Source organism: Oncorhynchus tshawytscha, linkage group LG16 (genome assembly GCF_018296145.1).
Source record: "Oncorhynchus tshawytscha isolate Ot180627B linkage group LG16, Otsh_v2.0, whole genome shotgun sequence".
Taxonomy (NCBI): domain Eukaryota; kingdom Metazoa; phylum Chordata; class Actinopteri; order Salmoniformes; family Salmonidae; genus Oncorhynchus; species Oncorhynchus tshawytscha.
Window position 1 is genome coordinate 31,805,258 of NC_056444.1, and position 25,167 is coordinate 31,830,424.

The 25,167-nt window shown below is 44.5% G+C and overlaps 1 protein-coding gene across 2 annotated transcripts in view; it reads left to right on the top strand.

Moving 5' to 3' along the window:
• The first annotated feature begins 3,602 nt into the window (after positions 1–3,602).
• The window catches only part of LOC112215586 (neuropilin-1a), an 82,316-nt gene continuing 60,751 nt past the window's right edge, over positions 3,603–25,167 (top strand). Inside the window, exons 1-3 of one of the 2 annotated variants that reach the window (XM_024374728.2) lie at positions 3,603–4,254; positions 5,528–5,969; positions 7,620–7,794. In XM_024374728.2, the coding sequence (XP_024230496.1) occupies positions 5,903–5,969; positions 7,620–7,794 (242 nt within the window). In that variant the 5' untranslated portion in view covers positions 3,603–4,254; positions 5,528–5,902. The remainder of the gene's footprint in view (positions 4,255–5,527; positions 5,970–7,619; positions 7,795–25,167) is intronic. The other variant, XM_024374729.2, reaches the window with a different exon arrangement.

Below are 25,167 nucleotides of genomic sequence, written 5' to 3' on the forward strand. Positions count from 1 at the left end.
TTCACATGTGAGGAGAATAACATGTTTTCACCTCACATGTCATTTGCAGATTCACATGTGGAATTTGAAGGTGCACATGTGAAAATTGAATTTGCCCTTTCACATGTGAAAAATGTTCAAATGTTTTCACGTGCAGTTTCACGGTATCACATGTTGAAATGTTGCATCCCCATGTTGTCACATTTATTTCACATCAGATCACGTTTTTACATGTGCTCCAATGTTTTCACTTGTGAAGTTTCATGTTCTTAGATGTTGCTTTTACATGTTGACACGTTATCACATTAACTTCACATAAGATCACATGTGAAATCTATATCTTTTTTGAATAAGGGTTCATACTGATAAATAAAGAGAGAAGAGGTAAAGCTACAACACAGAGGTGACTGTCCAACATAGTGCCTGTCCAAAATATCACCTTTTTTTAATATTTTTTTTACAAAAACCTACAGCCAATATGAATATTACTGTACATATTCATCAAGGTTTTCTATGGCATTGACTATATTATCATAAAAAAGTAACCGTTACAGTTCATATGATTGATTCCAGGGCTCAGTGTGCCATACCATAGGCTTGATATGACATCAGGACTGGCAACACACACCCAGTCATTTGGGGGCAGAGCTGAAAATATCGCCTTTATTGTGCAGCTGTAATCGGAAAACTGACATGGAGGGCCCTCTAATGGGTGGCCATATTCTGTTTGCGTCCCAAATGGCACCTCGTTCCTTATAAAGTACACCATGACCCTGATCAAAAGTAGGGCACTACATAAGGAATAGGGTGCCATTTGGGATGCGGCCTACATTAATCCTGCTGCAACCTACATTAATCCTGCTGCTTAGTCACTCTTCATTTTCAAAAGCAGATTAGCCTTCAATGACTGACTATAGTCTCTTTTCTGTTGATTAGAAAATAAATACCTTACCCTGACTTTGTTTTTAATAAATGAACATATGTTTTGGTCTATTGGGCAGTTCTCTTCTCTTTGGGGAAAGAAGAAGAAGCAAGCAGAAGTCAAGGCTCACCTAATGAAATTAAACCGACAGCCCAGCTCACAAGGAGAAAAAAATAATATGTCTGCTTTTGTGCTTTGGCTAATTATACCACAGGAATGTATTAAAGATTACTGTGGGATATGAAGGGGCAAATCTTTTAAATGGCTCTCTCATTGTTCCCTCACAATCCCCTTCATTTCAGATATGGCAGCTGCCTCAGCCACCATTGTGAAATTACCCTGTCCCATTGTTCCAAAGCCTTGTTATCCACAAGACACACGAGTCTAGTTAGTGGCGCTTTGATAGAGGGGCCCAGTACCTCTCTAACATAGTGTTATCTGCAAGAGGGGGAATTACCAGTGGTGGATGGAATAAAGCAGCTCCTTCCTCTCTCTCTAAGAAGACTAAGAAGACTGTGCACCATTAGTTGGGGTCATGACTGTCTTATGTTGCTCCACTTCCAATTTGATATTTGCAATTGAAGAGGAGTGGTAGGCTATATATACAGTGGTGGGGGAAAAAAGTACCCAATTGTCATATTTGAATAAAAGTAAAGATACCTTTACAGAAAATGACTAAAGTAAAAGTAACTCAGTAAAATACTACTTGAGTAAAGTCTAAAAGTACTTGGTTTTAAATATACTTAAGTATCAAAAGTAAAAGTCAAATCAAAAGTATAAATCATTTCAAAATTCCTTATATTAAGAAAACCAGACAGCACAATTTTCTTATTTATTTATTTACGGATAGCCAGGGGCACATTCCAATACTCAGACATTTACAAATGAAGCATTTATGTTTAGTGAGTCCGCCAGATCAGAGGCAGTAGGGATGACCAGATTGTTCTCTTGATTGGTGCGTGAATTGAACCATTTCCTGTCCTGCTAAGCATTCAACATTTAATGAGTACTTTTTTGGTGTCAGGGTAAAGAGTAAAAAATACATCATTTTCTTTAGGAATGTAGTGAAGTAAAAGTAAAAGTTGTCAAAAATATAAATTGAAAAATACAGATTCAAAAAAACAAAACTACTTAAGTATTATTTTAAAGTAGTTTTACTTAAGTACTTTACACCACTGTATATGTTCAGTATTGTGCCTTTTATTAGTATTTAGCATTGTTAAGCCTTTATATATGCCTTTATACATTCATTCTTCTGCAGTTTTATAATAAGAAAGCTGATGTAAAGGGCTATTGTTTTTGATCATGGAATGAATTGACAGTATAAGAGTATAAAAATGAAAAAACCCTTTTCGATTTTGATAACCTTCCCTGAAAAATATAAATAATTATTTCTGCATTGCGATTTTAATTAAATGAAGACCCAAGAGTCTAATCATAAGACTACACGTGTTTGTAAATATAGAAGTCTTATTAGACATATGGGAATTCCCCAGCAGGTCGTCTCTCTTGACACCACCTACAGGCCGGAGATAGCTCCCGTTACTGTGGTTACTGCGGTCACACTATTGCACACCGGATAATGCACTACTTACTCTTGACTTCACTCTAATGTGTCTGCTTGGGTTCAACCTATGGGTTTACATTTTATCGTCCGAAGCTCTCTGTAGGAGTCCGTCTCCAAGACACCCTTTCCTGCTCCCAGACACTCCAACCTCGGTGCCACCCTGGTGTGTTTAGAATGCAGTCAGAGTCAATGTATTCCACCCTCTAAATATCAGGGCGGGATGTCGTTTTCGTGCGTTTGATGTGATTAATTTCAATATGAAGGCAATGGGAGTTAAATCTATTTTAATGAATAGACTAACAACCTCCTAAGGTATTTGTAACGTTGACATATAGGAGTTCAGCTTGTTTAAATGATCATGTCAATCAATAACTCACATTTGTTTTATGTTCACAATATCCATATTATTCCAATCATGACACAGGGTCATTTCTGGCCAATAGCAAGTTCCAGACTCACAGGACTGCGTGCGCCCTGTACGCGCTGGAGTCCAGGTCTCTCAAAGGTCTCTCTATACACTCTAAGAAAAAAGGTGCTATATCAAACCTCAACGGGTCATTCGCTGTCCCCATATCAGAACCCTTTGAAGAACCCTTTTGGTTGCAGGTAAAAACCAATTTAGGTTCCACGTAGAACCCTTTCCACAGAGAGTTCTACATGGAACCCAAAATTGTACTTGAAACCAAAAAGGTTTCTACCTGGAACCAAAAAGGGTTATCCTATTGGGACAGCACAATAACCCTGTTGGGATTCATTTTTTCTAAGAGTGTACCTGCTACCAAATATGTCCAGACCAGACGGTACAATTGATCAGGTACTTGCTGGTCAATAATAAGTGTACATTTAAACACATTAAATGTGAGAATTCAAGAAGACAGTTCATACGAGGTCCATATAGCCTGTAAGAATGCAATTTGGGGCAATGGCTGTTTATTACTAGATCATTACACAAAACGTATCAATAATAGCGTTGAACGTATGAGTAAGATGAATGGCAGTTGTATTATCAGTGCTTATTTTGTGGGTGTGTTCAGATGTGTCCTAATATCTAATGTGACTCAGTCTATTCTGTAGACTGCGATAAGACAGCCAGGCGGTTGAATCTACATCTCGATTGTCGAGGCAACCCCCTGGTAAATGGGCGTGTGACTGGCTGGCTGGGTCCCGAGACACCGGAGACTCCAAACGAAGCCTGTGTTCTCAACAGCGCTACAGTAGCTGAGCACACACGCAGGAGAGGTGCGTGACGCGCTGTACAGAGGGAGGAATAAGAAATGCTAAATTCGAGTCAAGCAGTCAATGCATTCAATCAATCAATGCTCTATAGGATATTGACATTTTCTAACCTCGGGTGATATTTTGGACTGACTTTTACCGGCGCCGTGCTACTCATTGTAAGCACAAATCCCGTATCCCTCACTTGATACTACTGACAGCAGCGGATAGCTGGCTGTGTGTACGCTGAGTTGAGTCTCCGGGAAGGAATTGGCAGCGGGCGCGTGCCTTTGCGCGGAGCAGAAAGGTGCTGAGCGTCAGGGTTGCCCGGACCGGCCCCGGCGTACTACAGGCTACGGATTGACTGGGGAAATATTTGGGAATTGACTTCCTCTCTCGTCAGCGGTGGAGACCTGTCCTTTCCTGTGGTTGTTTTTGAGGTTAACGGATTTGGAAGGGGGTGCGGAGACTTTGACAGAGAAACAGAGAGGGCATACTCTCAGCCTGCCGAAAACTGCTTCGCTTCGATATTGGATACATATGGGGCTGTGAGTGAGTCTACAAGACGCAGGTGAATGCAGTTATTTTTCATTAAGTGGCTTGAATTCAGAAGAGACAGAACAATGTTGTTATATGAGGAACACTGAGCGAAGCGTGCTCTTAGCTTTCATTCACATGGTTTTAAAAATACAGCGCATTGAAGTGAGCTACTATCCCCCTGAACAGCATAGAACGCAGGGTACGGGCACGTTTTGTATCGCTTGAAATGTTGAATTACTCTGTAATTCAGATTTTCAGTGTCACATGTAAGGAATGTTAGGCGCCCTTGGATTCACGTCAGAGTAGTTGCACAGAGTATTTTATCCTGTGACTTGGTGAGCATAGCAGCTGGTCGAAAGCATTTCATATTGAATGTAAGTCCTCTTTTTGTACAGTGCCATAAGGTAGTCTAAAAAGCCAAATTGCTTGATGCTTTGCACTGCCATTGATTTCCCCCTAAATCTCAATATGACGTTTTAATGAATGCTTTATCGCGATTCGTGCGTTAACCGCTTTTACAATTAGGAGATCTACATAGCCCATTTGATGCGTAAAAATAGATATATGGTATAAAAAAATTATTCATATTGCAAATCGATATCTCTTCTTTAGAATGATAATTCGATATTGAATGCCACATAGCATTTGAAGGAGGCTTTTCTCTCCTAGGGAGCTCCCTTGAATTCAGAATTAGCCTTAGCGTCTTTGAGAGAGGTCGTTTGGCACACACAAATACAAGTTTTGGAGGCAGTAGTGGTCTATGTTATTGTCCTCCAGTTGAGCTGTTTGTTAGCGTAGTTTAGTGACATCCAGTAGCCAGTGACAGTGTGACAGTCCATCTCCAACAGAGGAGGGATAGTGAAAGAGAGCTAGCGCCCGTGTGCGCTGTCACTTTCAGGTCTGACTGGAAGTCTGCAAGTGAGACGGAGAGAGTCTCGGAAAAAGAACCCAGACCTCAGCTTTTAAAGAGAGAGGGGCGTCCATAGGTTAGGCTATGCATATTTGTAATCAAACCAATCAGAGACCTCTGAGATTTAGGCTCTAGCAACCAGACTGAAGCAGGCAGCACACCCGCTCAAAAGAAGAAAAGCGGCCGCAATTTAGGGGTCGTATCCATCGTTTTAAGCCTCTATTATGGCAATGACTTTCGCCAGATGTTAGTATTACTAGTTCGTGTCTTGTCAGATTTGAGAATCAGCAGAGGGCGAAGGGGAACAACGCGAGCTTGATTTGCTAATGTGCCCACTTTTGAGACGAATATCAACCACCACTGCTGCTTACTCTCAATATTTCTTTCCATTTAGCACCGACGGATTACCTCTTGCCTGGTCATCGTTTCCAAGGAGTTGAAACGGGAGTGGTGCTGGCGCCGGGGATTTTTACTTATTCTTTCACTCGCTCCGACTACTTGTGTGGAGGAAATGGCAACGCCAGTGTTTGAGAGAGGACCCCAACTGGAAGAGAGAGGAAACCGGACCTGAATGACAGGATACAGCAGCCGACCTGAGACATATCCAAACACATTTCAACCGCTTTAGTCAAGACACTTCTGCTTTATTTGTTTTCTTTCGGCCCAAGCTTGAAAATAAGGAAGAATAACAGGACCTGAAAAACCTTGGGAGGAGTTTTATTTCGTTTTTCGTTTTTCCTCATTTTATTTTGTTTCTAACAAAACAAGGATGCATTGTGGATTAGTGCTGTTCCTCTTAATGGGAATCTTCTTCGTCGCTAAGGCTTTCAAAAATGGTAAGTGACAACTGATATTCCCCCGGCTGTGCTGGGCTAGCCTATTTATCCTGATGTTTTTAAGGATGAACCGTCTCCAACCCTTCGCTGATGTTTTTCTGACTCGTTACGCGTTCACCTGCCTGTCTTCCCTGCGGGTTAGTGCTGCCATTGTCACAGATACATTACTGTAGTGTGGGTCGTTCTATTTTTCAGATGTTATTAAACGTTTGGGCACAGTAGACTAGTGCTAGGGTACTTCCCTCTTTCTTTGCTGTAGCAAATACATGTAGGCGGCACTTTATTGCTTCGTTTCCACTATGAGCAAACTTATTTACGATAGAATGAATAGAGACATAAGAAAGAATGAACCGCCACATTTCAAATTCTGTTGAATATTGCATTGTATCCTATTCAAAACACATTTTCAAGTACTTTACATGGCAGATGGTAGCTATAATACAAAAGCATGACTGCGCACACATAAATGAAGATAAAGTGAGAGGCTAATTTGGACTACTTGAAGTGGCGTGTCTCTAGACACGAGGAAGGGCTCGTTATTCTCCGGCGCTTGTAAAGAAATGGTCTGTGTGAAAAGGGAAACAAGTTTTATAAGGATCTGCGTGAATCTAACAAACATTACGAGCATCATTCGTTAATATAGATTACTCAGCAAACGAAAAATAGATGGCATAGATATTTTGTTTTATGTTATAATCTACATAGGCTACCCCAAAAACAAATAAATGATGCTCCTCACAGATAATCTGTGAAAAAACTAGAGTCTATCATTTTTTTTATTGTTTGGCGTTATTGCCATATAACACATTGTCTACAAGTCGCATGGCACCATATGTGCCATTCCCATGGAGACTCAGCCATACCCCGGCACAGCCACAGTGTAGCAGCAGCTCCCCGTCCACTCTCGGTCTACTACATGAATCCATTACTCCCTGCCGGGGCTAATGGTCCTTGGTCATTAGGAGTTGTTCTAGATAATAGCTGTTTGTGACATTTCACAGAATTTTTTACTAGCCTATTTATAAAAAAAACATTTTTTAATTTAATTGACAAGCGATTAACATCAACCTTGTTGGCCCAACATAAACCACTACAATTAACAGTAGGCTATAGGCGAAACTTTTCCTAATGTTTGTGAACAATTGTGTTGTATACCATCCTTATACATGCCTGTCAAATAAAATGTGTACCATACTGTGTTATCTGAGCAAATTAATATAATAAAAAGTCAATATAACACATTTATCAAAAAGTGGGAGAAATGCATAATCTTTAGCGCATTGACTGTCAGAAATGATTGACTTTACGGTGTGTCTTCACGACCTAACCAAAATAGCCAAAACGCATATTCCATTTGTTTGGTATCTAGTTTAGACATATTTAGACACTGTGGGTATATGTTTATATGGAGTTAGCTTATAATTTTCAGCCTAAATATATATTTATAAAAATTATTCAAACAATCATGTTCGACTCCAGTTTGATTTTGAAAACAGTCTCTATCTTCATCGGGACAATATTCTGATTAAAAAACACACTTTTTTTTCTGCATTAAATTCTAGCCAACATTATTGATTCATTTGAATCCCTGCGTCTGTGTCACTTTGGTCTGTTGTGCTGACTGTCTTTTCTCCCCTTTCTTTCTTGCAGACAAGTGTGGGGACAACATCAGAATAACCAATGCGAATTACCTCACCTCGCCTGGGTATCCGACATCATATTTGCCATCTCAGAAATGCGTTTGGGTGATAACAGCGCCTGGACCTCACCAAAGAATTCTAATCAACTTTAACCCGCATTTTGATCTCGAGGACAGAGAGTGCAAGTAAGTTGACTTGGCTGCCCACTACACCGTTCATGCATATTGTACATGAAAGCCCGCCATCTAGTGGCTATGGAATTATTGCGAGCGGAGCGCTGCCTGCATGTGTGAGGCAGGAGTGTTTAAAAAAAAAAAAAACTTGCTTCAGAGTTTATTTTCTTGTCATTGTCTGAGAAAGATTTTACTCAAAGGACTTAATATTTTTCAGATTCTCATGGGTCTTTCCATTGAGGAAGTAAGCCCATTTCGTCTAAACTTCGATACATTATACATTTCTCTTCCTCTTCTCATCATAGTCCATTAGAAGGGGAACTGACCCATCCTGCTGGGTCAGTTCCAGTTCCATGTTTGACTTTTAAGCTTTAAGGTGTTATGCCACTCCAGGTCAAACGGTTAACCTGTTGTCGGGGAGGTCTAAGCCGGGCAGCCAGGCTATGAAACCGGAGCTCCACAGTAATGTGATGAGCCTGCTGCCTCCCTGTGTCAGTGGTGCCCTGAGGTGAAGCAATGTCTCAGCCTGGGCTGGCTGGCTGCCTATCCCTCTGTCTCTGCCTGCGCCCCAAACCCTGCCCTGTTCCCGGTTCCCTGTGTGTGTTCCCTCTGTGCCTTTGTTTACGCTGGAGGGGCAGCTAGAGAACACAGAGTGAACAGGGATGGATACTGTTACTGTATCCCCACTACGCACTACATCCAAGCTCTCTCTCTCTTTCTCTCTCACTGCTATGCCGTTTGTGTTTTCGCTGAATACCACATAGGCCCGTAGGTTGCACTGTTTTAATAGGATCTCTGCCCACTGGGCACAGACGTCAGTTTAACAACTAGTTTTGGTCTACACTTGATTGAGTTGTCAGCTAATGTGGATTCAAAGTGAACTCAACAATTATATGAACCATGTCATTGGATTTAGGTGAAAAGTTTGGTGAAAAGAAAGACACGGTGGGTTATACCGCTTTACTGCTTCTATAAAGGGCCATTCTGTGATTTACTGCTTCTATAAAGGGCCATTCTGTGATTTACTGCTTCTATAAAGGGCCATTCTGTGATTTACTGCTTCTATAAAGGGCCATTCTGTGATTTACTGCCTGGTTGACCACTGCCGTCTTCCAGAGGAGGATCCTGGTGGTCCTGACTTTTCCTAGCTCAGATTTAATCACCCAGGGACTGTTAAAATGTCGCCAGGCACAAGGTTACTGCGTGTGTGTGTGTGCGTGCGTGTGTGTGTGTGTGTGTGTGTGTGTGGACATATAGAAAGAGGACACAATACTTTTGTTAATGGAATTAACCAGGAATGAGTTTCCTGTGTTTAAACACACACACAAAAAATAAGGAACTCAGCCTCAAGGCACAAAATGCAATATGGCTTCCCTTTTTTCAGTTGAAAAGAAATGTCCTCGGTGAACTTCAAGTTTAAGCATTTCCGTGTTGTGTACAAATGATTTCTAACGTTTCAGTCCACATCCATTGAAGGGTTCTGTTTTCCACGTTGGGGCTGACCTGCCATGCAGTTAATTGCTTGTCCCTCCGTACATTTGTTAGTTGCGTATAATGAGCATGTTATTTTCCTTGTTCCAACCTTTGCCAAACGTCCTTATTATGTTTGGAGCAGAGCCAGGGTTTACAGTGTTTTTACTGTGTAATGCTGCCCGTGGAGTGGTCACGGGTTATAAACCACAGTGCTAGAGGGAAGCACACTAACAACAACTAACCTGCAGAGACATCTTTGAAACTTAATCAAGTCACTAGTGATTCATGTGGTTCATGCAGTTTATGCGTCCCAAATGGCACCTTATTCCCTATTTAGTGCAGTACTTTTGGCCAGAGCCCATAGGGTTTCCCATAAGACTCTGGCCAAGAGTGGTGCACTCTAGGGAATAGGGTGCAATTTGGGACGCAGTAATATACAGTGGAGAAACAGGGTCAGCTTGACCTCAAGGCTCTTCTACTTGAACCACTTCTCCTCCACCCTGTTTGGTCTGGTAGCGTTTCGTAGTCCACGTTGTAATCCAGCGGGTTTCATGGGACTATAGTTCCACTAGTTTCCCCTTACGTGGTCACTTTAGACTGGATCGGGAAGATGGCCAGTGACATTGACCGAGTCCCAAATATCACCCTATCCCTTACATAGTGCACTACTTTTGACCAGAGCCCTGGTCAGAAGTACTGCACTATACAGGGAATAGGCTGGCGTTTAAGATGCAGCCATTCAATTAGGCTCTCTCATTTCTCATGGCCCTAGGTCTCAACTCATGTATCCTAATGGTGCTTAGTAAAGGGAAGGCCACTCATCTTAATAGCTAGAGGGACATGTCATAATGTAGATAAGTCCATTAGGGCATAGGAGGGAGAGATACTGTATGTGCTTCATGGCCTTGGTGTCTTTGTGTTGCTAGATAGCGGTTGGGTTGGTGTGATTTGTACAGCAGCAGTAATCAGACTTCCATGGACCATCCAGTCGCAGCTCAACTCAGACAAAACAACCCTTGCATAATGGAAACTGATGAAGGCAAGTCCCAGAATGGAAGCCTTGCCTTGCCTTGCTTATCTGATGGACCAGTGCGTAGGGGGTAAGCAGGCAGCTACAATGCAAGCCTCAGTACGCTCCCCTGCAATTTAATTATTGGTCCAAATGGAACACACATGCTCCACATGTGCTCCTACATTGCCGTTATCAGCCAACCAAACAGAAACCAAACAAAAGGCTGAGTCTACCTCTGTTGTTACACGTGTGACTGGCTGACGGGTTTGTTTGAAAGGTTAGGTCTGCATTCCAAATGGTGCCCTATTCCCTTTATAGTGAACTACTTTTGACCTGAGCCCGATGGGCCCTGTGTTCTCCGCTATATAGGGAATAGGGTTCCATTTGGGACTCAGCCTCAGTCTACAACTCGTATCCTGAGAGAGAGGAGAGTTGGAGGAAAAGCGTTCACCAGTAGATAAGGACTAAGTGGCCATTGAACAGTGAATGTGGGAAATGTTTACCTTTCCATGCAGTGTTGTATAGACTCTCATGCTGTGTTTTTGGGTTACGCCACTGGTGTAGCTCTCACAAACCAAATGAAGTTTGAGGTAAAAGCCTGGTCCGTCAAGACAAATATTTGGACTCAATTTGCTCTGAAGTTAACTTTAGACTTAGAAAAGCTTGCATAGTGTGATGCTGTAGCTTTCTACGAAAGCTGCTTTGGTTGGAATCAACATTCCACCAATATGATATGCTTTTGACAGCACAATGAATCATTGATGTGCTTGGATCCTCTGACCAAACAAAATATCGGACCAATTCTTTCTATGCCTACATAATGTGAGATCCCCTCATAGCTATGGTGAAGACTGCTGAAGAGTAGAGCTGCCTTTTGACGGAAAAAGGGGTTAAAGTTGAGCGATGGGGTAAGAAAAGGAGAGGTTGCTTTCGATATGAAAATGCCTCTCTGTCCTCTTATGTTTTTGAGAAAAGATAGGTTAAAATGGAGAGATGAAAAGAGAGAGGATGATTCCTTCTATATGCGAGTGAGTCTCCTTATTCCTTCCTCCCTCTTCTTTCCGCCTGTCCTGTGTTTGCTGGACCTCAGAGAACAGTGAATTCCTGTGTGACAGCCCATGCAGTCCTGAGATGGCGAGGAGACATGGAGGGTGGGGGGAAATATTCGGAGAATGCCTTCTGAAGAAGGCCCTTTGTGGGGGGAGGAGAGAGGAGGAGAGAGGAAGAGAGAGGAGGAGAGAGGGAGAAAGCCAGTCAGTCAGTGAGTGAAAGCTTCAGCTCGTCTAACACACAGTGCCTCAGAAGTTAAATCCCCACTAGCTGAACTCCCCACTAACTGAGCTCCCCACTAGCTGAGCTCCCCACTAACTGAACTCCCCACTAACTGAGCTCCCCACTAACTGAGCTCCCCACTAACTGAACTCCCCAGTAACTGAGCTCCCCACTAACTGAACTCCCCACTAACTGAGCTCCCCACTAGCTGAACTCCCCACTTCGTCCCCTAGCCCCCCCTCCATCTCCCCTGCTACTGACTGTGACTGCCCGTAACTCAAGGCTTGAAAAAGCAGCCTTTTCTTCTCTCTAATTATGACCCCCTCCCCTCTCCTGCCGAGTAGCCCCCTCAGAGAGCCACATACCCTGCTGGGAAGACAAACACTCTTCGCTGTGGTCTGAGACAATACACATCCTGCCTGCCTGCCCTCTGCCCTCCACTCTCCGCCTGCCCTGCCGGGCATTCCTCCTGGCTAGCCCTGCTGGACTAAAGGCTTGCAACCCAAATGGCACCCTATTCCCTGTATAGTGCCCCATAGGGATCTGGTCAAAAGTAGTGCACTATGTAGGGAAAAGGGTGCCATTTTCGACACAGACCGAGACTACAGACATGAGTTACAGCAGGGAAAAGCAGGGGAAAGTGTACTCAGCCCCCTACTGGTTCTGGAGAGTTCTGTTTTATGTAGGTCTTTTTGTTCTGCACAAATCCTAAGACCCTGACTGACTCATAGGTTCGTAACACAACACTTCATGTTTAACAATGAAGACCACCTGTTCCTCTCAGAGTATACGAGGGGTACTGTGAAGAAGGAGGGGGTTTGTGCATGGGACTCACTGCTGCGACTGCTTCCCTGGTACTGCCACACAAGCCTGCCTGGGCCTGAAGCTCCCTGCTGGGGTTGGGATATCAGTGGGTCTTCTCTCCTCTGTGGAGAGGCTCCATCTCTGTGTGGAAGTGCCCCATAACTCTCCCCAGAAATCCCCTGAATAAAGTGCGCTGACTCTCCCACTCACTTCCCCTCTCACTCCCTGGATGCATCCCATATGCCACCCTAATCCCTATATAGTGCACTTAGTTTGACCAGAGACCTATAAGCCCAATAGGGCACTATAAAAGGAATAGGGTGCCATTTGGGACGCAAAACCCTCTCTCACGCTCGTCCGCTGCACAAGCAAATATGGAGGTGGTGAGTGGGCTGCGTGATCGTCCATCAGCCTCCGTTGTCATGGAGGAAAATAAATAAGGCGGGAATGTAAGGAGGCTTTTTTAATTCTCTGTCGGGCACGTTCAGGTCTTCTAAAACATGCAGGCAGGCTGTGACCTCTTAGGGCCAGGGGAAGTGTTTTGGGCTGACATGAATTGTTGGAGATACTTATAGCCTGACTAACAGACAGGATTTCTAGTTGTTTATGGGTCTCTTTTGTGTGAGTCTGTGTCAGTGAAGCAGTTCCGCTGTACAACATCAAAGCAGAGTTGAGGCAACAGAGGCAGATCTGCTCAACGAGGCAAAATGCAGAGAGCAGCAGCACTGTGTATTTTAACTACAGAGGACAATATCGGCTGAAATGATGCACCTGGTCCGCCTCCAGAGTTGTACAGTAGGAAGTACATTGTATCTCAAATTACATTACAGCAGCACCACTGATAGCAATTTGCTTCAAGGTGAGTTGTTGCTCTGAAATATCACAAATTCGTAACTTGCCATAACAGAAAAGAGGACACAGGTTTTTCAGAAAGCCCTGTTTTTCTGGTACATTCACAGCATACAGAAAGACTTCTGGCCAGTCCGGTGACCCATTAAAACTAGTGTAATTAGCATTTCCCAGCAGATGAAAGCCCTGTCTAAACTATCTCTCTGGGGTCATGTTTAAAAGAGAGGTTCACCTCTGTCATAAGATAGAGGACAAAAGGCTTTAAAAAGAGAGTGGTGTAGGAATCCTCTTGACTCTCTCTCTCTCTCTCTCTCTCTCTCTCTCTCTCTCTCTCTCTCTCTCTCTCTCACTCTCTCTCTCTCGCTCTCTCTCTCATTTCTCTCTTATGTTACGCAAAGGGTTAATGGTGGCAAAAGTCCTTTGGCTAATGAGCAGGATTTAAATGTGTGTGTGTGTGTGTGTGTGTGTGTGTGTGTGTGTGTGTGTGTGTGTGTGTGTGTGTGTGTGCGTATGTGTGTGTGAGTGAGTGCGTGCGTGCGTGTGTCTATCCCTGGCTGGGGCTAGACTAGAGGAGATGAGTTTGCCGGTAGTGAAGTGTTCACCTTGGCCAGTGTTGGAAGGGCAGCCTGATTGAAAAGCTTTCTTGCCGTGACATCTGCCGTCCTCCCTGCTGCTCTGTCACTACTTTGATTCATGCGCGCCCAGCTCACGCACACCACGACCGGGAGGCGAGCCACTCTTCTACCCCGCAGGAGAGGACTCCACTTCAGAGGAGGAGGAGAAGGAAGAGGAGGGGAAGATGAAACAGGAGGGAGAAGAAGAAAGGAATGAGGAGAGGAGTACGGGGACTCAGTCGTAAATCAGAAAAAAGCAGACTTGCAGACCTATAACTCTGCTATGCAACGATATAAAGATATCATGTTTCAGGTTTATTTAATCATCCATGTTCACTGAGAATGGATGATTTAGTATCTGAGTTTTGGTTGGTTGCGACCTGTTTAGTGTTTTCCCTCCAGAGCCATATAAGCATCCCTATATGGATTTTTAGTGGATGATGTCATAGCCCACACAGCTGAGGGATTTCTTGTAGTATGCCTTGCTTTTTATCCAAAACAGACTCCCAGGAAAATAACTTCATGGACAAGTACATGGTTGCATCCCAAATGGCACCATACTCCCTACAAAGTGCACTGTTCCCTGCATAATCTGTATGGGTTCTGGTCAAAAGTAGTGCACTATGCAGGGAATAGGGTACCATTGGGATTCAGCCCATGATTAGAGAACTGCATTGTCTCTATCTTGACACAGATTTATGGACTGTAAGAAATTCATACAAATTTGAATTCCAGAGAAAGGTGAAAAAGCATTAAACACTCAGGTCGTAATTCAATTAGAGTGCTGTTTCCAAAGACATTGGCAATATGAGCATGCAGTCTCAACTCACTCGCTTTTTAGATAAGCAACAGGTTTTTCTTTAGCTCACCGCCTCACTTCTCTCTCTCTTTCCATGTAAGAGAGGCTGTTTTAAATATGGAGTCTTTCTGGTTGCGCTCAAAACAACAAAAGGGGAAAATAAACAAGGGGTAATTATGAGATGGCTGTAGGAAGAAGGGGGGGGTAAGTAGAAAACAGTACTTCACAATGCTTCTCTTCTCCTCCACCCTCCACCCTCCCAGTCTCTATAGGAAAGAGTCCATGGAATCTTGTTTTAATTGATGAGGCCTATTGGAGGTTGTGTAGGCCTGTTGACGTGGCCGGCTGGGGCTGTAGTCAGTGGTGTTAATACACCTTGTCTGGGCATGTTAGCCCTGTTTGGTTTAGTGCCGTAGCCCTGAATAGCCCTCGGGGTTTGATTGATGTGCCCTTGTTTCCCAGGTCCTCCCAGGCCTGTTTGTTGCCCTAAAGCCGCCTTGCTTAGTAGGAGAGGCTTTGAAGGCCAAGTGGGTTTGTTTTGCAGTCGGTAGGAAAGTCCTTCTATCCTTCTATTTCAGGCTGGCTGGATTCCAAACGTCCTCGGTCCATAGTTTTCCGTCCGATCTCTGTGATTATGCACACCGTGGAGTGGTTTGCCAACCTGTTCGTCGATAGCTGGTGTGGTGTTTCCCGGGCCCTCACTCCACAGCTCTCTGGAGGTTGACAGGGGTGTGTGTGTGTTTGTGCATGCCTGCGTCTATGTTTGTGTGTGGGCCGACTGCAAGCAGGAGGCAGCGGCAGCAGGAAATCAGGCAGTGATGGATGTCTCTGGACCCCGTTAATCTCTGATTGAGTTAAAGCTACTCCACAAACCCTCGCTTTGTTGGCTTTCCCACTTGATCTCTTCTCTGTAAATCAACAAAGCTACCGCCTTTTCCTCACATCATAATTACATTACCTAAAATAGCCTCAATAGGCACATGGATGGTATATTTCGTCCTTCTGCACCACTATATGGTACCCTTTTAAGATTGAATTGTTTCACAGTGGGGTGCTAGTGGCCTCCCTGTTACAATACCCTACCCTGGTGCCACCCCCTACCCCTGAACCGCGCCACCCCTAAAAAGGGTCATAGAGAGGGCCTCTTACCTCCTCTCCTCGCCATCCTTGGGCCCTTCAGAGGCTAGAGGGGGACATGGGCTGCATATAGCGGCACCCATTTCCCTATAGTGCATTACTTTGACCTAGAGCCTCTGGTCAAAAGTAATGCACTATATAGGGACTAGGGTGCAGTTTAGGACGCAAGCATGGTCAGAGGCAGCTAGTTACTAGGCGCATGGGCTCCAGCCAGACCAGGGTGTGCATGTAAGGCCCAGTAAGGAGAGGTCAGAAAATTCGCCTTCCAAAAACTTGGCAGGACCGGCTAGGCTAGCCCATCAGATCAGCACTTTAATCAGCATGGGCAGTGGGTAAAGACTGGGCAATGCCAACCCCTCCATACACCCTACCCTCTGCCCGGCCCACAGCCCCCGGCCCACAGCCCCCGGCCCACAGCCCTCGGCCCACAGCCCTCAGCCCTCGGCCCACAGCCCCCGGCCCACAGCCCTCGGCCCACAGCCCTCGGCCCACAGCCCCCGGCCCACAGCCCTCGGCCCACAGCCCTCGGCCCAGACGTTGTTTTTGTTGTTGTGGAAGAGATGCACTGCTTGTTACCTCCCCCTCACAGCCTTCTCAGCATGGCCTATTTGGCTTCGGAACAACATCATCGTTAGACAAATCAAGTATATTAAAGTGTGAACAAAGGGGAATTTTGATTGGAAATGAGGATGGGATGAGGCAGCCATGAGAAGAGGATGTGAGCGTCCCTGGCTATCTGGCACTCAGTCAAATAACTGGTCACGCCAAAATACATGTGGCACACACATTCCAAATGACTCCCGTTGTTTTCTTATCGTCATCCTCTTCCGCTTCCTGTCAGGAGCAGAAATAAAGAGGAGACCTAGTCAGTTGCATAACCAAATGAATTCAACTGAATTGTGCCTTAACCCAACCCCTCTGAATCAGAGATGTCGCAGCGGGCCGCCTTAATCAACATCCTTGTCATCAGCACCCGGGGAGCAGTTGTTGGTTAACTGTTGATTCTCCGGCTCAGGGATTCAAACCAGCGACCTTTCGGTTACTGGCCCAACACTCTTAAGCGCTAGGCTACCTGCCACTTCTGTCTTTATGTGTGTGTGTGATAGAGTAGCAAGGGTGTCCTGCACAAAATCCCTTTTCCTTCTGTCCTCCCTGCTCCTCTCTCCAGCCAATAATGGGGCTATCCTAGACTTCTATCCCAGCCCCTACAGACTCCCAGCCGGCTGTATGTCTCTCTGACCTGGTCCAGGGCTCGCAGGGCCCGGCCTCCCATAAACCCTTGCTGTTTCTATGCTGTAGTCTTCTGGGAGGGTGGATGGGGAGGAAGAGAGAGGTGAATGGGCCTTTTTAATTGAACAAGTCCCAGTACAGTTATTACTACCAGTGTGGAGCCAGATAAAAGCATCAGGGGACGGCTGAGTGAGAGAGGAGATGGGCCTGTCTTGGTCTATCCTGCTCTGCTACTGCCCTGCCCGGCAGTAGCAGGAGACGACACTGACCCTGTGCACCCAGACCACCAGCGTTTTTCATGTTGTCACCCATTAGCCTAATACTACCACTACCACTACCACTACCTCTCTCTCTCTCTCTCTCTTTCACTCTCTTTCTCTCTCTCTCTCTCTCTCTCTCTCTCTCTCTCTCTCTCTCTCTCTTTCTCTCTCTCTCTCTCTCTCTCTCTCTTTCTCTCTCTCTCTCTCTCTCGTCTACTTCTCTCTCTCGTACTACTTCTCTCTCTCTTTCTCTCTCTCTCTCTGCCCCCCATTCTCTCTCCCTTTCCTCTCACCCTTTCTCCTCCCTCCTTTCTCTCTCCTCATAGTGGAGAGGAAAAAATGCCTAGAAATGCCACCCAATATCTTTACCTCTGTTTGACCCCGTTCCTCCCCCTCCCATCCCCCCACTCTTAGAATCCACTGTGCAGAATATACACACAGCTCGTTACTCACAAGGGAGGGAGGGAGCATGCATCTCACAGTAGTCAACAAATGGGCCATATAGTTTGAAAATGATCTTGTTTTTGAATGTGCGTGTCTGTTGTCTGTTCTTCTTTTTTACATATGTCTTGCTCGCCGTGCTGGCTGTCTCGTAAATCAGAAGTCATACCGTATCTTCTCTTCAGTCCCACACAAAGTTCAGTGGGTCATGAGTCCATTGTTTACAGTGAAATACTTGTTGACCCTCTTCCTCCTTCCGCCTTCCTCCTTGCCTCTCATTTTCATAGCATTCATCATATCATCATCATAATGAAATGGATTAGAGGGATTATCATTATTTGTATGGTACGGTATTCATTCACGGCAAAGGCACTTCCTCTTCTCATACTCTTCCTGTACAGTGTCAGAGTGACCCCAGGATGACCCTGTATATGTGCACTGTGATTGGCTGTCAGTTACACTAAGAGGACATGGGGTCAGGCATCATTACAGGAGACATATGCAGGGCAGGGAAGGCTCACTGACCGCAGGGTCACATGTCATGGCAGGCAGCCCTATTAAGATCCTATGAAAGTATTAACATTAAAATTCGATGGCCGGCCCCCATTCATGCTTCATGCCGGCATTCTAGCTTTAGTGGTATAGGGTCAGGGAGACTAGGAAAGGAGGGGTTTTATTACCCTTTTATCACCCTTGACCTGTCATTGTTGTAACAATGGCCCTAGGAACTGTCGGGGTCTGAATTTACAATTGAGAGTCAGAAATGTAGAATACAACAGGTGCAATTTTGACATTTGATTGTGCATCATTCAACAGTTTTTCTCTTGTTATGTCAGTCACTGACAGTCAATCAATTAGCCATGTCAGTTAACAATTTTTGGATTGGTAGTTAGTCTAGCCAGCTATCTAAACTTGTAGTAATCATGGCTGAATACTGACCGAGCACTCAGGGCATGGGCCCAGGTCCCTGGCCTCCAGGGGGCCCACATTGATTCTGTTAGTCATTCTCACTCAGATATCAAATTAAGATGGCATAAGTCATGGCAAAATGTGTAATAAATGTGCAGGAAATTAGCTGTAAAACTGAAGAAAAAAATATCTGTGCCCCATGGTAAAATTTGTAGAATTGCATGAATTGTGTACATAAAATTGTTAAATTTTCTCGCAGTCTAATGGCAAAATGTGTAGAATTGCAGAAAACGTGCTTTAAAACTGCAACATTTTCTCTACGCTCCGTGGAAAATGTTTTAGAATGAAAAGAAATTAACCTTAAAACTCACATCCGCCGTCAAGAGGGGGACCACTAAAATGTTTTGTCAGGGTAGCCCCCAACAAAATCCTATTTAGGGCCCCCAAAAGGCTAGATCCAGCCCTGATCTAAACCGTGCTGCTGTATAGCCCCCTCTACTCTTCTCCTCTCCTCTCCTCCTCCTCTCCTCTCCCTCTCCTCTCCTCTCCTCTCCTCTCCCTCCTCTCCCTCCTCTCCTCTCCTCTCTCCTCTCCTCTCCTCTCCTCTCTTCTCTTCTCTTCTCTTCTTTCCTCTCCTTTCTCTGTTATCACAGCCCTCTCAGATATCAAGGTGGGACAAATGGGAGCTGTCCTCCCAGTAATAGCCCCAGAAATGGCTCACTGACACAGACAATATGAGGACCTGCTACTCTGCTACTGTCTGTTTCTACCTTATCGTCTTTTTTTATCCACTCTTCCTTCTTTCTTTTCTTGACCAATTTCCAATCTGCTCTCTCCCTCTCTCTGTTTTTACAAGGTTGCTAGTTACTCTGTTGTGGAATTTATTTATTCAAAGGTTTTGTTTGTACAGTACAGTATACAGTGGCTTGCGAAAGTATTCACCCCCTTGGCATTTTTCCTATTTTGTTGCCTTACAACCTGGAATTAAAATGTATTTCGGGGGGGGTTGTAACATTTGATTTACACAACAACACTTTGAAGATGCGAAATATGTTTTCTTGTGAAACAAACAAGAAATAAGACACAAAAACGGAAAACTCGATCACGCATAACTATTCACCCCCCAAAGTCAATACTTTGTAGAGCCACCTTTTGCAGCAATTACAGCTGCAAGTCGCTTGGGGTATGTTTCTATAAGCTTGGCACATCTAGCCACTGGGATTTTTGCCCATTCTTCAAGGCAAACCTGCTCCAGCTCCTTCAAGTTGGATGAGTTCCACTGGTGTACAGCAATCTTTAAGTCATAAGACAGATTCTCAATTGGATTCGAGGTCTGGGCTTTGACTAGGCCATTCCAAGACATTTAAATGTTTCCCCTTAAACCACTTGATTTTTTCTTTAGCATTATACTTAGGGTCATTCTCCTGCTGGAAGGAGAACCTCCGTCCCATTCTCAAATTTATGCCAGCAGCATACCACCCTGCATACCACTGCTGGCTTGCTTCTGAAGCTAAGCAGGGTTGGTCCTGGTCAGTTCCTGGATGGGAGACCAGATGCTGCTGGAAGTGGTGTTGGAGGGCCAGTAGGAGGCATACTTTTCTCTGGTCTAAAAAATATCCCAATGACCCAGGGCAGTGATTTGGGACACTTCCCTGTGTAGGGTGCTGTCTTTCGGATGGGATGTCCTGACTCTCTGAGGTCATTAAAGATCCCATGGCACCTATTGTAAGAGTAGGGGTGTTTAACCCTGGTGTCCTGGCTAAATTCCCAATCTCGCCCTCAAACCATCACAGTCAACTAATAATCCCCAGTTTACAATTGGCTCATTCATCCCCCTCCACTCCCCTGTAACTATTCCCCAGGTTGTTGCTGCAAATGAGAATGTGTTCTCAGTCAACTTACCTGGTAAATATATATTAAATAAAATCTCTGGAAGACTGAAACAGATTTCCCTGTATTTAGCCCCATCCATCATTCCTTCAATTCTGACCCGTTTCCCAGTCCCTGCTGATGAAAAACATCCCCACAGCATGATACTGCCACCACCATGCTTCACTGTGGGAATGGTGATGAGAGGTGTTGGGTTTGCGCCAGACATAGTGTTTTCCTTGATGGCCAAAAATGTCAATTTTAGTCTCATCTGACCAGAGTATATTCTTCCACATGTTTGGGGAGTCTCCCACGTGCCTCTTGGCGAACACCAAACATGTTTGCTTATTTTTTTCTGGCCTCTCTTCCGTAAAGCCCAGCTCTGTGGAGTGTACGGCTTAAAGTGGTCCTATGGACAGATACTCCAATCTCCGCTGTGGAGCTTTGCAGCTCCATCAGGGTTATCTTTGGTCTCTTTGTTGCCTCTCTGATTTAATGCCCCCTTGCCTGGTCTGTGAGTTTTGGTGGGCGGCCCTCTCTTGGCAGGTTTGTTGTGGTGCTATATTCTTTCCATTTTTTATTAATGGATTTAATGGTGCACCGTGGGATGTTCAAAGTTTCAGATATTTTTTTATAACCCAACCCTGATCTGTACTTCTCCACAACTTTGTCCCTGACCTGTTTGGCGAGTTCCTTGGTCTTCATAGTGCCGCTTGCTTGGTGGTGCCGCTTGCTTGGTGGTGCCGCTTGCTTGGTGGTGCCGCTTGCTTGGTGGTGCCGCTTGCTTGGTGGTGCCGCTTGCTTAGTGGTGTTGCAGATTCTGGGGCCTTTCAGAACAGGTGTATATATACTGAGATCATGTGACACTTAGATTGCACACAGGTGGACTTTATTTACCTAATTATGTGACTTCTGAAGGTAATTGGTTGCACCAGATCTTATTTAGGGGCTTCATAGCAAAGGGGGTGACTTGTCAGTTTTTAACTTGTCAGTTTTTAAATTAAATATTTTTTTTGTAACAAGTTATATTTTTCATTTCACTTCACCAATTGATCTATTTAAATTACAGGTTGTAATGCAACAAAATAGAAAAAACGCCAAGGGGGTGAATACTTTTGCAAGGCACTGTAGGCCATGTTGCAAGACATGAGGCAAGACTTCAGTACGTGGGGATTGTTGAGTAATATAGTTGGTTATTCACTGTCACCCGACCCCGAGTTAATGTTGTAATGCATTTCCTAGAAAACAATCTGCTTGGATATTCAGTAACAGCAATGTGACTACCTGAATATTCATAAACATGTTCTTCTACAAATATGCATGGTATTTAATTTCAGGAGCCGACTTGGAAAGGGAAAAGTGCTAAATGCATATTTCCATTCTGCCCAGGGCGATTCTCTAATTAATTGTGGTTATCCATCCCTGTTTTATTCATGATAACAAGATGTTTTATGGAAAATGAAGGGATCGTAATGAGTGCAAAATACCAGCACTTTAACACTTTCTCGCATCACTACCACAATTAATGCTTCCATTAAATGTTTAACCCCATGAATAGACAGTGAAAGGAAATAGATTCCAGGGTGAAATGGAATACAGGTTTTCTGTTTGTTGGCATTTAGCTAGCCTTTGAGCATGTCTCCAAAAAGAGCTCTACACATTAAGCAATTAGATCAAGTTGAAATTTATCCAACGATTGATTCATGACTAGTGGAACGACTGGTCGAAAATTCCTTTATCATACCGGCTGTATTTCTGTATTTTGAAAGTTATGTATCTTGCAAACTTGATTGCTGATATGGAAAACATTTTGGGGACTATATCACCAATGGACTAATGGAACAAATACCAAAATATCATTTTTGGGTGGAGTTTTCCTTGAAATCTCACCCCACAGTCCAACTGGAGTTCTTTTTGGTCTTAAAGCAAACCATGTATAATCACGTTATCGTGACTTGTCACGGCTCACGGTTTGTGTTTGTAATGATCTGGTGAGCTCATAACAGCAGTTATGCTACAGAAATATGGTACTGATCTGTTTTGGTCTTCTGGGCTTTCTGTAGGGCACAGGGAGAAAGTGTGTAAGCTGAACACACCTCGTAGTTTTGAGAAGCTAAAACAGCAAACAGCACAAAGCCTTGCACGTAACGACAAGGACATGAGGTTTACAGACCTTCGCTTGTGTGGTTGGTTCTATTCCTCTAGCTGTCTTTCTCCCCCTCCCCCACATACCTTCCTCTACCCTAGCGTGAGCCAACGCCAAGTTCAGCAGATAGCGACCCCCTAAGGCTAACTAACTTCTCTCCACATTCTGTCTGCTCTCTCTCTCTCATATTTCCTAATGAAGGTGCATTGTGTTGTGTTGAGATGCAATAATTGGGTCTAAATACCCAAATTCATTCAACTGATTGTTGGGTAGAATGCATGCAGGATCTCTCAACAATGTCATTCACCAATGACAACGATCTTATAATGATATATCCATCAATGATAATGATCTGATAATGATATACTGTATCCACCAATGATAATGGTAATTGCAGAAGCAGCCTCAAAAATCAAAACCAACCAGTCACATCTAAAAATATGACAGTGGCTGGGCTTTGCAATGAGCTGGGCCGGGCTGATCCAAGCGAGGCTCGCCAGAACGAGTGACACGCAAAAGCCTTGATGGATGCAGCTGTGGAGGACTATGTGTAGGGAGGATCTTATACAGACATGTGGTATGGTATAAGGGCCAAATGAGAAGCTTTCCTCCGCTCTCCCCTCCTTAGCCCACTTCTAAACACTTCGGTTCTAATCATTCTTCAGAATGGTGGTGATGGTGGTGGGTGGGTCCCTCCTCCCTCCCGGTGGATCCCTCCCTCCCCACACACACACACACCCTCCCGCACACACACACACACACACACACACACACACACACACACACACACACACACACACACACACACACACACACACATTCCCATGCACACACATTCCCACACACACACACACACACACACACACACACATTCCCATGCACACACACACACACAAACACATATGCACACACACTCCCTCACTCACAGACACACACCGGTTCTAAGGGGACTTGGTTAGGCACTAATCTGTCCTGACTCTCTCCCGTTGGCTGAATGCAGGACTGTTGGAGTAAGAAGCTATAAAAAGCCACTGATTGCTTGAGACACCCTTGATGTCTCACGTCCAAGTTTCCATTTCAGCTCAGTGAACTGTGGGTCTTTCCTACCCTGGCTACTCGGCAGTCTGAAATCACAAAGTTAATAACTCGATTAGTGTGAGACGGAGTCGGACGTTTAAATGTAGAGTCTGTTGCTGCCCACCCTGTTCCTTCCTTGTCTGTCAGACTCAGCAACTGGCAGTTAGTTCATTACAGACCTGAGGAGGGAGGAGGGGAGGAGAGGGGGAAGGAGGTTGGGTGAGACTATTATTATAGTTGTGGGTTAATGAATGTGACATGCTGGAGGAAAGCTGTAAGCACAGTGCATCTGACCTGGTGAGGTACGTCCCCTTCACGCTCGGAAAAAGAAGGACGGCGGCCTCCTTGTAGAAACAGTAATGATGTGATGCTCCAGTCCTGAGTGACAGTTTGTTAGCCCTGACGTCTCGCTAGCACCTGAGCAGAATTTTAGATCTCAGAGCGCGGATTTTTGGACAGCTGACAACAGAGTTTACCTGTAAATCCCATCTAGCCTCTCTGAGGCTGCGTCCCAAATCACACCCTATTCACTATTCACTGTGTAGTGCACTACTTTTGTACCCCATAGGGTACTGGTGCACTATATAGGGAAAAGGATGCCATTTAGGACGTACCCTATAGGCCTCCCAGCTCAGTTCTGTTGTTTGGACCACTTTAGTTAGTTTTAACCCTGAGAGTTGTTTTTGTAATGTTTGGAGGTGACATGTTTCTAGAAAAAGAAACACTAGAGAACAGACTTGGAGTGCATCCCAAAAGGCACCCTATTCCCTATTGCCCCATGTGCCCTGGTCAAAAGTAGTGCACTATGCACTGTAGGGATTTGGCTGCCATTTCGAACGTAATCTTTGACAGTTTGCTGTGACACAGTTCTACCAGGGGAAAGAATATAGAAGAATATTTGTACATTTGTTTTATAGCTTTCTACTCGGTCATGGACTTATGTTTCTAAATGGGCCTGAATAAAGAACTATAACCTATTGTATCAAGCTTTAACAGCGCTTTATAACATTATTCCTTATTAACCAGGATCATATACCATCTATCATAACCACATCATATGCTTTTTTTTTTATATAGAGCTAGAGAGATCATCATTTCTAAAAGGGAAAGCTGAAGGCAGTTTAAACTGTGTTATATTGTTAGCCTGTGGTTCATCGCCTCCTCTTGGGTTGTGTGAGGTGGGTTAATGTTCCCGTTTGACACAGCAGGATTGCTTTCTCTCGCTCCCTGCAGTAAGAAGGCAGGGTAATACATTTGGAGGCGCTGAAGCGATGGTCGGGGAGAATTAGATTCATCCCTTTTTTGCTTTTAATTTCCCCTCTGGATTGGCAGACCATTTTCACTGTTAGTGTTGTGGGAGGCACATCCAGGCTGGAGTGGAGCAGACAGATTAATGAAATGTTATAGCTGGGGCATGATTCAGCTGGATCCTACTGTCTATAAGGGAAAAGGACAACATGTAACGTAACAAATTATTATACTGTCTCTGTTGG